This window comes from Haliotis asinina, chromosome 12 (genome assembly GCF_037392515.1).
Source record: "Haliotis asinina isolate JCU_RB_2024 chromosome 12, JCU_Hal_asi_v2, whole genome shotgun sequence".
Taxonomy (NCBI): Eukaryota; Metazoa; Mollusca; class Gastropoda; order Lepetellida; family Haliotidae; genus Haliotis; species Haliotis asinina.
The window spans coordinates 35,605,123-35,622,388 of NC_090291.1; the positions used below are offsets into that span (position 1 = coordinate 35,605,123).

At 41.5% G+C, this 17,266-nt stretch overlaps 1 protein-coding gene across 1 annotated transcript in view; it reads left to right on the forward strand.

The window, feature by feature from the left end:
- Nucleotides 1-805: 805 nt before the first annotated feature.
- Nucleotides 806-17,266, forward strand: part of LOC137258253 (cytochrome P450 2U1-like) — a 28,607-nt gene continuing 12,146 nt past the window's right edge. The window contains exons 1-3 of the mRNA XM_067795854.1: nucleotides 806-1,360; nucleotides 14,136-14,660; nucleotides 14,968-15,408. Of these exons, the coding sequence (XP_067651955.1) occupies nucleotides 1,024-1,360; nucleotides 14,136-14,660; nucleotides 14,968-15,408 (1,303 nt within the window). The 5' untranslated portion in view covers nucleotides 806-1,023. The remainder of the gene's footprint in view (nucleotides 1,361-14,135; nucleotides 14,661-14,967; nucleotides 15,409-17,266) is intronic.

The following is a 17,266-nucleotide window of genomic DNA, read 5'->3' on the forward strand; positions in this document are numbered from 1 at the left end:
TACCTTCAAAAGGGGTTGAAGCACAGTAAAATAACTGTCCTCCTGAGAGGATACATAAGTCCAAAAACATTTGAAGTAAATTTAAGTTGTCCAGCTTTTTAATCGTAGAATAAGTGTGTTTTTACTTTATGGCTAGAATTGTCTAAATTGCTAACAGCTGAAGGTGTAAATCCAACGATGATGTAAATCCAACTAGGGTCCATGCAGGAAGCAAATGTACTGTAAGTCCCCATGGTCCTTAGTATGGTGATCTACCTTCAGTTGTTGGCAACCTATAGCTCATATTTATATTGCACTTTCCTCTATAGATACATTGTTTTAGGTCTATTCACTAGTGTTACATTCTACTCTGTGATATTCTAGTTAGTTTTACTGTCCTTCGTCGACAGGGTTTTACAATGTATGTGCTATCTATTCATTTGTATTTTCATAATTACTCGTTCTCGTCACGATGTGGCTGCAATATTGCCGATGTGACGTTAAATTTTAACTCACTCACTCACTCGCTCGCTCGCTGACGAGGTTACACGATCCATTTCGTCACCACAACCACCTACCGTCACAAGTGTAATGAACTGACAAGCATTCCGAGGCAACTTAATATATCGAAATTTCAAGATGATATGTTAAAATATCAAGTTAGTATCTACAAATTTCAAGATACTATCTTGAAATGTCAACTTAATATGTATCTTGAAATTTCAACTTAGGATCTTGAAATTTCAAGAAAAACAATTTAAAAACTGTATGTCCCTAAAAGGCTTCCGTAGACAATTGCGTTGTGTAAGGTGGCTGTGCTAAATTTAGTTTTGTCCGGGTGGCTAAGGCAGTCTCCGCCTGGGCTCCGTCTCCGTCCCACTGTTCTCGATCAAGGTTATTACTTCAGCTAACTTTATCCCCTGTCTGAAAGAGTGGTACAGGTGGTTGCATAAAACGATACATGTGTATGCTATCGGTACCTGGATACTCATAGAACATCTTCAATTTGGAACATACGCTGCCTGAAAAGGACAGTAGGACAGAATGATGGATATATTCGCCTTCAGTCCCACAACTGTGTTGCTGTTTGTGGTCGTGCTAGTTCTGTCATGGTTGCTAACGCGGCGTCCCCCAGGGCTCCCTCCCGGTCCTCCTCTCCTCCCGTTTGTGGGAAATGCCCTCTGCATGGGCTCCGATCCTCGGATTACGTTTAAGAAACTCAGGCACCAATATGGGGACATCTTCAGTGTGTACCTGTTCAACAAACCAGTCATCGTCCTCAACGGCTACAGCACTCTGAAAGACGCCATTGTCAAGAACGCCGACGTATTTTCGGACAGGCCTTACTCAATGATAAATGACTTTATTTCAAAAGGGAAAGGCATGTGCCGTATATGTCCTCACCACCCTACATGTCCATCACAGCTATTAACTGCAATTTCTTAGAACTTAAACTGTTCACACGTTGGCCTCTATTTGGCCTAAGTATCTCTCTCCTGTTTGCGTAACCTCTGTGCGTGGTGCGAGTGTTCAAGACTCGTGAGACCCGTATTAGAACAGAGGTTCGTAGGAAGATATGACAAGTAACCTCTGTGGGAAGAGAATGTGTGGACTGAAGTTTCTAAACATTTAGGCAGTGGGGGCATGGCTGGGCTACATGAGGTGATGACAGCATCACACTGAGCAGACCCCATGATCGGCTTCGTATAGGTGAAATAGATGACAATGACAGGACGAACGATGACCCTCAACAACCTGACCTATGTGTGCAACCAACCGCAAACAGGAGAGAGAAATTTAGGCCAAATAGAGGCCGACGTGTGAACAGTTTAAGTTCACAGACACAATGCTACGAGAGATGTCAAGGTGCCAGCCTGGTTCCCTGGGTCTGATGCGCCTGCGCTAACGCTCCGACTCAGTGTCCGACTCCGACGCAGGTTCATCAGAATCAGGGAACCAGGTTGTCACGGTGCTAGATCTCAGTGGAACACAGATAAATTTATCTGGGAATTTGAACATGTCTCCAAATAACTTTTGTAAAATCGTGCAGAGGGATAAACCGCTTAACATAACAAAGCTATTAAATGGAAGTATGGTGATCTACCTGTCTATAGTGACTTAAATTCACGATAGCGAGCTACATTTTATTTTTATCTGTGATACTTTGATGACAGGTTTTTACTCTCTATATTTATTGATTTTAGTATTGATGTAGAATTAATTGTTCAGGAAATAGGTTATAATATTGCCGATGAGACGCTAAATATCAACTCACTCCAAATTGCACTAGGCACCCGTGGCGAGCCACCTCCTCGTGGTGGGTGCTGGGTAACGCCAAGAGCTCGCCGACACCCCCGTAGTGGACCCGGGGAGATATTTGGTCCACCAACCCGTTTGCCGTGGGTTGCGGCCCTGTGTCGGTGGAGGAAGGGATCCTGGTGGTTGAGGGCAATAGGGGCCTGCAACCGTGTTCCTGTTGCCTAATACACCACTTTGGCCCTGACTTCACCTAGACGGGAGGTTGAATGGGCCCGGTTCAACCAATCGGCTGGTCATGCCAAGCCCTGTTCATGAATTTGTATATAACTGCACCAAAATATTTTGAATTGTTGAAATTATGGTCTTGGCGCCCTCTGTTCAAACAACATCATTTGATTCTGATGTAAGTTTGTATGAATAAATGTTTCATGACTTTTGCCTAGAGTCTCATGCCCAGAAGGCGATGGCTCATGGGCCAATCTGGTGGTACATTATCTGTAATGCTACTGCTTGAGTATACCCCTTTGGTATCCTTGGTGGCGCCTGTTGGAGGCCCACGGGCATTAGGCATCGTCCTTGTTGACACCCCGTGGTGGGTGGGGAGCCAGGAGGGTGAAAAAACAACTACACAACAATGGCTAACCCAAACCCAAAAAAACAAAAACGTTCTCATATAGATGACTCTGATGATGATGAAGACACAATTACTAGATTGTGTTATTCTGACCGTGATACCTGGCCACGATTCATTATTGCTGAATCTAGTGAGACAAAGTTGACTTCTTGTTCGCCTTTTCTATTAGAGAAAGCGATCCAAGGTATTGCTGGAACAGTAAAGAATGTGACCAAAACTAGATCCGGCTCAGTTTTAATAGAATGCTTGAGGAGAGAGCAAGCAGCTAATCTGATGGAAGCAAAATCTTTTGGAAATGTTCCTGTTAAATGTTATCCTCACAAAACACTGAACTTTAGCAAAGGTATTATTCGTGACAGAGACAGAAGTCTTGCTGATCTCTCCACTGATGACATTGTCAGTCAGCTACGGATGCAAGGAGTTAGGAGGCTAAGCGTTTCTCCTTTAAGAAAGATGGTATCGCTTCACCTTCCAATACCTATTTACTGACGTTTATAAATTTGATATCCCAAAACTGCCCCAATCTATTAAAGTTGGATGTTTTTCTATGAAAATTGATCTATATGTCCCTAATCCTCTGAGGTGCTTTAACTGCCAGAGGTTTGGGCATGGACAGAAGACTTGTAAGAACCGATCTGTTTGTTATCGCTGTGGTGGTGACGATCATGATTCTACCACATGTTCATCTGACCCAAAATGTGTGAATTGTTCTGGTTCGCACATGGCTTCCTCAAAAGAATGTCCAGCTTGGCAATTTGAAATGTCTGCTCAGCGTATCAAAACTGAGAAGAATATAAGTTTTTCAGAAGCAAAGAAACTGGCCGTTTCAGCTTCGACTTCTTGCAATGCTTCCTTGAGAGGTAAACCCACATACGCAGAAGTACTGAAACCATCTGTCAAGTCCATTGAATGTCAGACTGATTTGACATGGATGTCTGCTGAAAAACCTGTGTGCATTTCTGATCTGACTTCCCTTTCTAACAGTCAATCTTCCTCACAAAAATCACTTAAATCATCAGAAACTCAGACGTCAGCACCAGTTGTGAAAAAGAAAAATGCGAACGTTGATTATTCTAAAAAGCAAAATAGAACTGATCGTGTGCCTAAAGGACAAAGAGACCCTGTGTCCGTTCTAAATAGGTTTGAAATTTTAGATGACATGGACGTGTCATCTCAGGCAAGCACCTACTCCAGGAGTCATTCTCCAAAGAAAAAGGGTCGTGAACTTTCTCCAATAGCTCATCCTAAATGATTGTTACTCTAATGTAGTGATACTGGACTCATCCAGATCTCCTACTGAACCGTCATGCGTTCTCAAAATATAATCCAATGGAACTGTAGAGGTCTGCGGAATAATTTTAATGATTTACAGCTTTTGGTTCAAGATTTGAAGCCATCAGTTTTATGCTTACAAGAGACCTATCTCAAAGCCACTGATACATTTGACCTCCGACAGTATAGCTCATATCATAGTTTCTCCCCTCCAGGTCATAAGGCTACTGGAGGATCTTCAGTTATTGTGAAGCAGGATATAATCCATGGTCCTATCTCACTTAATACCCCTCTTCAAGCAGTTGCAGTCAGGCTTACATTTAACTTTGTGTTCACTTTATGTTCTCTGTACATTCCCCCTTCTTACTGTCTTCAGCAATCAGATCTTCAAGAGTTGTATGATCAACTTCCTAAACCCTGTGTTATCGCAGGTGACTTGAACGGCCACAACCTACTTTGGGGTGGTTCAGTTATAAATACAAAAGGAAAAATACTTGAGGATTTCATCTCCAACAATGATTTATGTATATTCAATGATAATTCACATACTTATCTGCATCCTGGAACAGGAAGTTATTCTTCAATAGATCTTTCCCTTACAGAATCCAACTTATTAAATGAATTTGCATGGTCGGTTCATGATGACCTTTCTGGAAGCGACCATTTTCCCACTGTTCTATCAACTGTACATCCAAGTGACACTCCGCCATCATCAAGGTGGAACTTTACAAAAGCTGATTGGTCTCTGTTTCGAACATTATGCACTGAAAGGTTGCAACCTAATTTATTCCTAAATGCCCCCGATCCTATTCAAACCTTTTCTGATAAATTAAATGTCATAGCTGATGAATGCATTCCAAAATCCTCTACAGTTTCACACATTCGTAAACCTTGGTTTAACACTGATTGCAAACAAGCTAGAAGGGAGAGAAAAAAGGCAGAAAAATATTTCCGTCGCCATCCAACTGTCCATAATTTAAATCAGTTTAAAATTTCTAATGCCAAGGCTCGTCGCACATTTAAGCAACATAAGCGACAGTCATGGCAAAACTACGTTTCTAAAATCAACTCACGAACGCCAATTTCTAAGGTTTGGAATATGGTACAGAAAATCAAAGGTAAAGGATCAAAGTGTAGTGTTCACCATCTCAAGGAAGGTGACAGTTTTCTCACTGAAACATCTGATATTGCAAATAAAATTGGTGAAACGTTTGCAAAGCATTCCTCTTCGTCAAATTATTTACCAGACTTTAAGAAATTTAAAGATCAACAAGAAAAAAAGAACATTAATTTTAATTCCGACAATGGGGAGGACTACAATGAAATCATTTCTCTTCATGAGCTCCATACTGCCCTTGAGCAAGCTCATGATACTGCGACTGGAGCTGATAACATACATTATCAGCTCCTTAAACATTTACCTGAATCGTCTTTAGAAACATTGTTGAATATCTTTGATAATATATGGACGTCTGGTCATTTTCCTTCATCGTGGCGAAATGCTATTATCATCCCTGTTCCTAAACCTGGTCGGGATCATACTGATCCTTCTAACTACCGACCAATATCACTTACTAGCTGTGTTTGTAAGACTATGGAACGTATGGTTAATAATCGTTTAGTTTGGTACCTGGAAACCAACAACCTTATCACTAACATTCAATGTGGTTTCCGCAAAAATCGAAGTACCATCGATCATTTGGTATGTTTAGAATCTTTTATTAAAAAATCCATGTTAAATAAACAACACGCTGTATCAATTTTTTCGACCTTGAAAAGGCATATGATACGACATGGAAGTATGGAATTCTTTAGGATCTTCATGACTTTGGTTTGAGGGGCCGTTTACCCCAATTTATATGTCAGTTTTTTGAAGACAGACAATTCCAAGTCCGAGTTGGTTCTACCCTGTCTGACCATTACAGCCAGGACCAGGGTGTCCCACAAGGCAGTATTTTGTCTGTCACTTTATTTAGCATCAAGGTCAATAGTTTATCCAAGGTTTTAAGTGGCTCAATTGATGGGTCACTTTTTGTGGATGATTTTAATATTTCTTGTCGTGGTAAAAATATGCATACCATTGAACGGCAAATGCAATTGTGCCTAAACAAAATAAATAAATGGTGTCTTGAAAACGGTTTTAAATTTTCTAAATCAAAAACTAATTGCATACATTTCTGCCGTAAATATAAACCACATAAAGACCCAGAATTGTTTTTAAATGGCACTCCCATCAAAGTTGTCAAAGAGGCCAAATTCTTAGGTCTGATTTTCGACTCACATTTAACTTTTCTTCCGCATATAAGATCCCTAAAAACTAAATGCTTGAAGGCACTTGATTTATTGAAAGTCGTGTCTAATTCAAGGTGGGGAGGAGATCAAGCTACTCTCCTACACCTATACAGATCACTTGTCCGCTCAAAGCTTGATTATACTACATCGTTTATGGTGGAGCTTGTAAACTTAAAACTATTAGATTCTGTCCACCACCAAGGTCTAAGACTTTGTCTTGGGTCCTTTAGAACATCTCCTGTCGACAGCCTCTACGTTGAAGCCGATGAACCATCTCTTACACAACGCCGCATAAAATTATCTTTACAATATATCACAAAACTATGCTCTAACGAATCTAACCCTGCATATAATTGTGTCTTCAATCCCCTGTATGAGGATTTCTATAGCAAAATGTCTTCTCTTGTTCCACCTCTTGGGCTCAGAATAAAGCCGTTTATTGCTGCTGCTGGCATTGAGTTGGAAACTATATCTCCTTCTCGACTTCTTTCTTCTCCTCCTTGGCAGCTGGTTCAGCCACAAGTTGACCTAACATTAACATCATTTAAAAAATCAGAAACCAATGACTTACAATATAAACAAGAATATCATCAATTAAAAAGTAAATATAATACTTACAAAGCCTTATTTACAGATGCATCTAAGGACGCTGGCGCTGTAGCTTGTGCCACTGTCATTGGATCCAGAACAATATCTTCTAGAATTCCAGATAACAGCTCAATTTTTCTGCAGAAGCTAACGCCATATTAACAGCTCTCAAGTATATTCAAAGACATCCTAAACATAAACAATATATCATTTATTCAGATTCTCTTTCGTGCCTTCAGGCTATTAAAAACCTATCTTGTAAACATCCACTTTTAATAGAAATTATTGAATTATATAATGATCTTGCTACTGGCCAGTACGACATCGTCGTTTGTTGGTTACCCATCCACGTGGGCATTTCTGGTAACACAATGGCAGATCTTGCTGCCAAGGCAGCCCTCAATAAATCTGTGACACCACTTCTTATTCCATACTCTGATTACAAAGCTAGTATTAGATCTTACATCCGTGACCTGATGCAGAAGAAGTGGGACACCCAGGTAGGCATCAATAAATTACATGAAATAAAACCCTATATTGGTTATTCCTACTTGGGTTGTCAGTCCAGATTTGAAGAGGTAATCATGCGGCGATGTCGTATTGGCCATACTAGATATACTCATTCATACCTATTGAAAGGTGAGGATCCTCCGTTTTGTATCCCTTGTGATGAGAGAACCACGGTCAAGCATATCCTGCTTGACTGTGTTGAATTCTCCATCATAAGGGATAAATATTTCAATGTAAAAACAATGAAGGACCTTTTTAATAGCGTAAGTTCTCATTTAATTCTTGGATTTTTAAAAGAAATTGATTTCATCGTTGAATTTTTATTATTATGTCCTGTAGATAGCTGCATTTTAATTCATGGTAGTTTAGATTAGTAACTTGCATTGTTAGTGGCTGTACCCTCAAAGGGGGTTGAAGTACCGTAAAATTATTGTCCTCCTGAGAGGGTACGTAAGTCCCAACATATTTCATGTACCTTTAGACTTCCACTGTTTTTAATCGTAGCATATGTGTATTTTTAATTTGTGGCTAGATGGGACTAAATTGCCAACGGCTGAGGGGACGATGTAAATCCACCTAGGGTCCATGCAGGTAGCAAAAGTACTGTAAGTCCCCATGGTCCCTAGTGTGGTGATCTACCTTCTGTTGTTGGCGATCTATAGCCTGTTTTTATACTGTATTGTCCATATAACGATATCAGTTTTACCTTTCCACACTAGTTTTAATGCTAATTGTGATATCCTAGTTGTTTTACTGTCCTTCGTTGACAGGTTTTATAATGGACACAATAGTCGTTTTTATTGCTGAATGTTCTCGTCACGATATGGCTGAAATAGTGCCGATGTGACGTTAAATCGTAACTCACTCACCCCAAATTGCACTAAGACTCAGTTTACGGTCGTGTTCTTTTTACCTCCTTATAACTAGAAACAGTTTCACAGCAAACCCTAGCTGGTTTCGCCATAAAACCTCAAACCCCAGGGCACCCGTGGCGAACCACCTCCTCGTGGTGGGTGCTGGGTAACGCCAAGAGCTCGCCAATACCCCCGTTGTGGACCCGGGGGGTATATTTCGTCCACCAACCCGTTTGCCGTGGATTGCGGCCCTGTGTCGGTGGAGGAAGGGATCCTGGTGGATGAGGGCAATAGGGGCCTGCAATCGTGTTCCTGTTGATCAATACACCACTTTGGCCCTGACTTCACCTAGACGGGTGGTTGAATGGGCCCGGTTCAACCAATCGGCTGGTCATGCCAAGCCCTGTGCATGAATTTATCTATTTCATCGCACAAATTTGATTTTGGACTTTGTTTAATTTCGGTCTTGACTCTATTGTTCATCATTTTTTTCTGATTTTGCAGTATCTTGTTGTCATCTGTGCCTAGAGCCTTATGCCCAGAAGGCGGTGGCTCGTGGGCCAATCTGGTGGACTAATTATTTATAATTCTTTTGCTGGAGTATATCATCTGAGTATCCTTGGTGTTGCAAGTTGGACACCCAGTTGTTCTTAGCATTGTCCTTGTGATACTCCGTGGTGGGTGGGGAGCTCGAATGGTGGAATAATAAACAAATAACCATGGAAACTCCTCTGAAGAAAACCAAACGTCAGCTTGAAGTAGATCCTGTTGACAATGACCTCAGACTTCCCAAACCAATCGATTACTGGCCACGTTTTCTACTTATTGAGACCGAAGATAACACTCAATTGAAATTAAACCCGTTTGCTGTGTCTAAGGGAATCCAAGTCATTGCTGGAGATGTAAAGAATATCAGAAGATTACGTTTTGGTGCATTGTTGGTGGAGTGTGCCAAAAAGCAGCAAAGAAGCAATCTGTTGAACACTGAAACTTTTGTTGGCATTCCAGTCACCATCACACCCCACTAAACACTCAGCACGAGTAAAGTAATTGTAAGAGACCGTGATCGATTACTCACTGACATGTCGGAATTAGATATCGTCTCTGAGATGAGAGATCAGGATGTACTCTATGTGAAACGTTTTTCAACTCGTAAAAACAATGAAACCTTCATTTTCTTTCCCTTCTGCTCCAAAATCACTTAAGGCAGGCTACTGCAATCTAAATGTTGACACCTACATTCCCAAACCTATCAGGTGCTTCAAATGCCAAAAGTTTGTCTATTGTGTGTGTTCACTGCAGTGAAAAGACCCACACAACAGAAGATTCTAACAGTAATGTTAAAAAATGTGTCAACTGTACAGGGAATCACCTATCTTACTCTAAGGACTGTCCTGTTTGGAAACAGCTACTCGCAATTAATAAAATAAAGTTCGCACAAAACATCAGCTTTGCTGATACAAAAAGATAAGTTCTGAGCTCGGGACAAACAGAAAGCTATGCTGCCATTGCCAAAAGAACGCCCGGAACAACACCTAGCATAAACTACTGTCCAAAAGAAACAATACCACTTGTTTGTAACGACATAAAATGAAAACGGAACAATAGACACGATTAAGATTGGTGTTATTCTTTTGATAAATCATTTCTCAATATGTGTAAAAGAATTCATTTCAGTCACATTTGAACACTGAATTTGAAAAGACTTTAAAGATGGTTGGGGTCGAAAAATGAACATTTCCTTAGAGCACTAATCAGAGAAACAATATGAAATGTCAACTGAAATGTCTCAAAGTCAAGTCAGTAGCGGGTATGCCCACCATCAGCCTCAATACACGCCAGAACACGCCTGCGGACTGATGACGTTGGGAGTGATGCGTTGCCATTCCTCGAGTAGATATCGTTCCAAGTCCTGAACGTTGACTGGAGGCAAAGGACAACGTCGGATTTGCCGATCGAGGTGGTCCCATAAGTGTTTGATGGGATTCATGTCCGGTGAACTTGCTGGCAATGGCAAAACCTGTATGTTGGCGTTGTTAAGGAAGTCCTGTGTCAATCTTGCTGTGTGTGGCCTTGAGGTGTCCAGTTGGAAAATAATTCCACGAGGTTGTTGCTGAAGAAAGAGCACCACAACAGGCCGTAAGATGTCATCACGATAACGTTACGCATTCAGATTTCCACGAATTGCTTGTCTTGACGTCACCACATATGCCACCCCGAACCATTAAACCTCCACCTCCAAACGGCCGGACTTGATGAACACCAATTCTTCGGTAAACAAGCTGCCGTCCATCGTTTCTGAAGATGAGGAATCTGCTTTCATCCGAGAACAGAACACGTGCCCAGTCACGACATTGCCAGCGTAGGACTCGCCTGGCCTACATCAATCTGTCGTGCCGATGTTGAGGCGTAACGAGTGGTCGATACTGCCATAGTCTCCTGTAGACTGTCTGTCGACTGATCCGGTGACCCAGTGCTGTAGCCACCGTGGAGCTCGCTGTTGCGGTGCGGTTTCTCAGGTGAATTACCCGGATGTAAGGATCTTCACCGAGTGTGGTTACTCATGGTCTTCCACTCCTGGGCCTGTCTGACGTGTGACCTGTCTGTCAATCTGCATCAATCTAGTGATGGTGATGCGTGCGCAGCCCAACCTTCTGGAGACGTCAACGTGTGTCGCTCCTTGTTCGATCATTCCAACGGCTCTCTCTCTCTCTCTATGACTGTCAAACGAGGCATATCTTGTGTTCTTTTTGTTGCTGTGATATCAACGGGTAGACCCATCCGTTTATGATACAGTTTTTATGCACGTGTAGAACATGCTAGAGGGAGAAACGTCACTTTCACGAAATTTACGTTTTCCCCGGAAGTGGTAAAATGTTCCCGGTATTTTCTATCAAATACGCTTTGTTTGGGATACGCAATATTGGCACGTTTTTGTACAAAAAATATCACTTAGTAATAACCTAATTTGAACAAGGTTGCTATCGTTTCTTTTGGACACTACTTTAGTTACTGTATCTGCCAGCTGTCAGACAAATTTGACTTGGGTGAAAACGGATTCTCCCAACCTTCTCTCACCCACTACATCTACTCAAAGAGGAGAATCACTTCCTGGTACCTCTCGAACACAATCAGAAACATCCTCTGATCTTGAATCGTCTTCGCAATCGTCAACAAAGTCTCAGCAAAGTCTCACTAAACCCAAAAGTAAAAAGCCAGATTTTGCAAACAAAAAAAACAACTCAGCGGCAAAGCCCCAAAAGGGTCAGAAAATAAAATTCAACTATTCCATAAATATGGATCACTTGAAAACATGGACGTGTCTGAAAACTCCATGAACTACATACTGCTCTTGATTAAGCGCATGACACTGCTACAGTAGCTGATAACATACATTATCAACTTCTGAAGCATTTACCAGAATCCTGTTTAGAGACGTTCTTATATATTTTTGATGATATTTGGACTTCCGGGAAATGTCCGTCATCATGGCGTGATGCTATAGTAGTACCAATACCCAAGCCTGGACGGACGTGATCGTACGGATCCATCCAATTATCGTCCGATTTCATTACCTAGCTGTGTTTGCAAGACCATGGAAAGCATGATAAATAATCGACTTGTTTGGTACTTGGAAACAAATAACCTCATAAAAGATATACAATGTGGTTTCCGTATAAACAGAGGTACTGTCGATCGCTTAGTGCGTTTAGTATCATTAGTAAAAAACGTGCTGATTAATAAACAACACGCTGTGTCTATCTTTTTGATCTTGAAAAAGCATATGACACGACCTGGAAATATGACATTTCAAGAGATTTAGATGATTTCGGTTTGCGAGGTGGTTTGCCTGAATTCATAGCCAACTTTTTAAATAACAGACAGTTTCAAATCCGCTCGGGTTCTACCCTGTCTGATCTTTACACTCAGGATCAGGGTGTTCCACAAGGCAGCATTTTGTCTGTCACACTTTTTAGTAAAAAGATCAACAGTTTATCAAAGGTTTTAAACGATTCAAATGAATCGTTACTTGTGGATGATTTTAATATTTCTTGTCGTGGTAAAAATATGAATACCATTGAACAGCAACAAGGTTTAAACAAGGTTAATAAATGGTGTCTTGAAAACGGCTTTAAATTTTCTAAATCGAAAACATACGTTTTTGTCGTAAATACAAACTACATAAAGACCCTGAACTATCTCTAGATGGCACACCAATTAAAGTTGTGAAGGAAGCTAAGTTCTTGAGTCTAATCATTGATTCACACTTAACGTTTTTACCACATATCAAATCCCTTAAAACTAAATGCGTGAAAGCACTTGACTTGTTGAAAGTGGTTTCAAATTCTAAATGGGGAGGGGATCAAGCTACCCTTCTCCATCTATATCGATCACTCGTGCGTTCTAGACTTGACTATTGCTCCATCGTCTATGATGGATCCTGCAAAAGCAACTTAAAACTATTAGATTCTGTCCAGTTATATAATACGACATCTTCTGTTGTTCCGCTTCTTGGTTTAAGAATAAAACCACTTGTTTCTGGATGATATAGCCCCTTCCCGTCTTTCTTCTCCTTCTTGGCAATTGGTTAGGCCCAAAATGGACCTAACATTGACCACATGTAAAAACTCAGAAACTAATGAATCACAATGTGAACAAGATTATCATCAATTAAAACATAAATATAGCAATTGTAAATCCTTACTTACTGATGGATCCAAGGACGGTGGCGCTTGTGCCACTGTCAATGGATCCTGAACAATATCTTCCAGATTACCTGATAACAGCTCTATTTTCACAGCTGAAGCAAACGCCATACTAACGGCTCCTAAATATATTAAAAGACACCCTGAACATAAACAGTATATAATCTTTTCAGAGTCTCTTTCTTGCCTTCAGGGTATTAAAAATCTGTCTTGTAAACATCCATTTTTAATTGAAATTATTGAAATGTATAATGATCTTGCAACTGGCCAATATGACATTGTCTTTTGTTGGTTACCCAGTGACGTAGGCATTTCAGGGAATACACTGGCTGATCTTGCTGCCTAGGCAGCTCTCAAGAAATCTGTGACACTACTTCTTATTCCATGCTCTGATTACAAAGCTAGCATTACAACTTACACCCGTGATCTAATGCAGAAGAAGTGGGACACCCAAGTAGGTATAAATAAATTACATGAAATAAAACCCTATATTGGTTACACATACTTGGGTAGTATAAATTAGCAAGTGCTATTGTTAATGGTTGTGCCTTCAAAGGTTTTTGAAGTACCGTAAAATTATTGTCCTGAGAGGGTACGTAAGTCCGAAAACATTTCAAGTCAAAATTATTCTTCGTTCTTTATAGCCGTAGTATTTATTTTAATTCAGATTGTGATATTCTGGTTGTTTTACTGTGCATCGTTGACAGGTTTTACAATATACATATATTCCTTTTCATTGTTGAATGTTCTCGTCACGATATGGCTGCAGTATTGCCGATGTGACGTAAAATATTAACTCGCTCACTCACTAAGACCGCAGAATACTGCTGATGACACTGTTCTAGATATCATCTCTGTTTCAGGTAATCTGTTAGTCCGATGGGTCAAGCAAATGCCATATGTGCTGCAAAATTTTATAGGCTATGTGTATGTAGCCTATTTAGATTTTTTTCTAGAAATGCTTTGTGACCGAGTTTGCTAACTTTTGTGGTTGTGTTTATTCTTATTATGCTGGACTTTCATACCTTGTTTTTTATCCAGGTTTGGCAGGTACCTCTGGTGCTGTATGGCGCGAACAAAGACGTTTCGCCGTTACCACTCTCAAGGAGTTTGGAGCAGGCAGGAACATCATGGAAGAAAAAATACATGAAGAAGTCTCGCAGTTTCTCGGGGCCCTCGGGAACGAACGGGAACAAGAGTTTGACTGCACGCGCATGGTGTACAACGCAGTAACAAATGTCATTTGCGGCACTGTTTTCGGCAAACGATTCGAATATACCGATCCACTGTGCGATAGATTCATGAAAGCTGTGGAAGAAAATTTTGCTAACTTAGGACAGGTTGGAATGTTGAATGTACTGCCTATTTTGCGATTTCTGCCAGGGGATCTATTCAAATTTAAGAAGACAATGCATAATATCGATACAATCCTTTCACTTTTTATAAAACCAATGATTGAGGAACACCTGCAGAACCAGGACGATGATAACGTGGACGACTTCATCCACGCCTACATCAAGGAAATGAGACTTCGCAATGAAAAACAAGAGGACACGACCTTTGACTGTAAGCGTAAACGACCCTATATTTGTTGTACTTAATATTTTGGGGTGAGAGTGGAGGGTGTTACTGGGGCTGAGTATTTGAGAGTCCAGACCCGAATTAGTAATTTTTCACTGCAAAGGGACGATGTTTACGAAATTCATTGTGTGTCTGCATATTTGTGGAATGCCCATATAACGTACTTCATCATACTACATACAGTCCACACCCCTATCAATGCATCCTGGTACAATAAAGGGGCGTAACTCAACACAGAGTTACGACGTCTTAACACTTCGGTTGATATCATTTGGTTGATATTCTGTTTCAGTGGAGAATTTAACTATTAATATTCTGGACCTTTTTATGGCCGGAACGGAAACCACGGCTACTACAATTCGATGGACACTGGTATACTTTCTCCACTATCCAGAAATCCAGGAAAAGTGTTTCCGAGAGATCCGAGAAAATATCGGCCAGAGTAGGCGTCCCTCCATGAAGGACAAGGTCAACCTGCCCTATGTGGAGGCAACCATCATGGAAGTGTTGAGACGAGCTGATATCGCACCAACAGATCTTCCTCACACTGTTCCCCACGATGTCCAGTTCAGGGGCTTCATGTTCCCGAAAGGTGTCCTAGTCATACCGATGCTCAATTCAGTCCTACAAGACCCGGAAATATGGGGTGACCCAGACAACTTCCGGCCTGACCGTTTCCTTGACGACAGAGGCAAGATTGTAAAGAAAGATGAGTTCATTCCCTTCTCTCTGGGTGCGTTCAGAACGTCATTCTGTTATGTAAAAATAGAATAATACTGAAATGAGGGTGCAAGCAAAGTCAATAAACGTACGATGGCATCGTGATCTGTCACCCGTGATACTTTAAAACAGATATTTTCAATGGTCTCTCCTCTCCATCACCTATGTTCATTATTTTTCATGTGGCTATAAGTTTCTAAAGGAACCATAAAAAGTAATTTAGACTGATTGCAAATACTCTTACATTCTTCTAGGTTATATGATACAATGTCAAACAGTGTGGGAAGGTGTTGGTATCAGCCTTTACTTTCGTTATTTTTTAATATTTTCGTGTGTCTCTGCAACTGAATACAGCTTCCTTAAAAGTGCCCATTACAGGGCAATAACCACGCCTCACGGTATATTCAACGATACCTCATCCGAAATTGAAAACAGTTGTTCCTTTGAAATTCAATTAGTCAACAATTCTGATACTTGAATGCAGAAAGTCACTAACACTGTGAGTTTAAATAACGACCACTGCTGTGTACTCATCACCACTGTACTGATCACGACCACTGCTGTGTCCTGATCACGACCACTGCTGTGTACTGATCACGACCACTGCTGTGTACTGATCACCACTGTACTGATCACGACCATTGCTGTGTACTGATCACGACCACTGCTGTGTACTGATCACGACTGTACTGATCACGACCACTGCTGTGTACTGATCACAACTGTACTGATCACGACTGTACTGATCACGACCACTCCTGTGTACTGATCACGACCACTGCTGTGTACTGATCACGACCACTGCTGTGTACTGATCACGACCACTGCTGTGTACTGATCACGACCACTGCTGTGTACTGATCACGACCACTGCAGTGTACTGATCACGACCACTACTGTGTACTGATCACGACCACTGCTGTGTACTGATCACCACTGTACTGATCACGACGACTGCTGTGTACTGATCACGACCACTGCTGTGTACTGATCACGACCACTGCTGTGTACTGATCAAAACTGTACTGATCACGACTGTACTGATCACGACCACTCCTGTGTACTGATCACGACCACTGCTGTGTACTGATCACGACTGTACTGATCACGACCACTGCTGTGTACTGATCACGACCACTGCTGTGTACTGATCACGACTGTACTGATCACGACCACTGCTGTGTACTGATCACGACCACTGCTGTGTACTGATCACGACCACTGCTGTCTACTGATCACCACTGTACTGATCACGACTGTACTGATCACGACCACTGCTGTGTACTGATCACGACCACTGCTGTGTAGTGATCACGACTGTACTGATCACGACCACTGCTATGTACTGATCACGACCACTGCTGTGTACCGATCACAACCACTGCTGTGTACTGATCACCACTGTACTGATCACGACCACTGCTATGTACTGATCACGACTGTACTGATCACGACCACTGCTATGTACTGATCACGACTGTACTGATCACGACCACTGCTATGTACTGATCACGACCACTGCTGTGTACCGATCACAACCACTGCTGTGTACTGATCACCACTGTACTGATCACGACCACTGCAATGTACCGATCACAACCACTGCTGTGTACTGATCACCACTGTACTGATCACGACCACTGCTGTGTACTCATCACCACTGTACTGATGACGACCACTGCTGTGTCCTGATCACGACCACTGCTGTGTACTGATCACGACCACTGCTGTGTACTGATCACCACTGTACTGATCACGACCATTGCTGTGTACTGATCACGACCACTGCTGTGTACTGATCACGACTGTACTGATCACGACCACTCCTGTGTACTGATCACAACTGTACTGATCACGACTGTACTGATCAC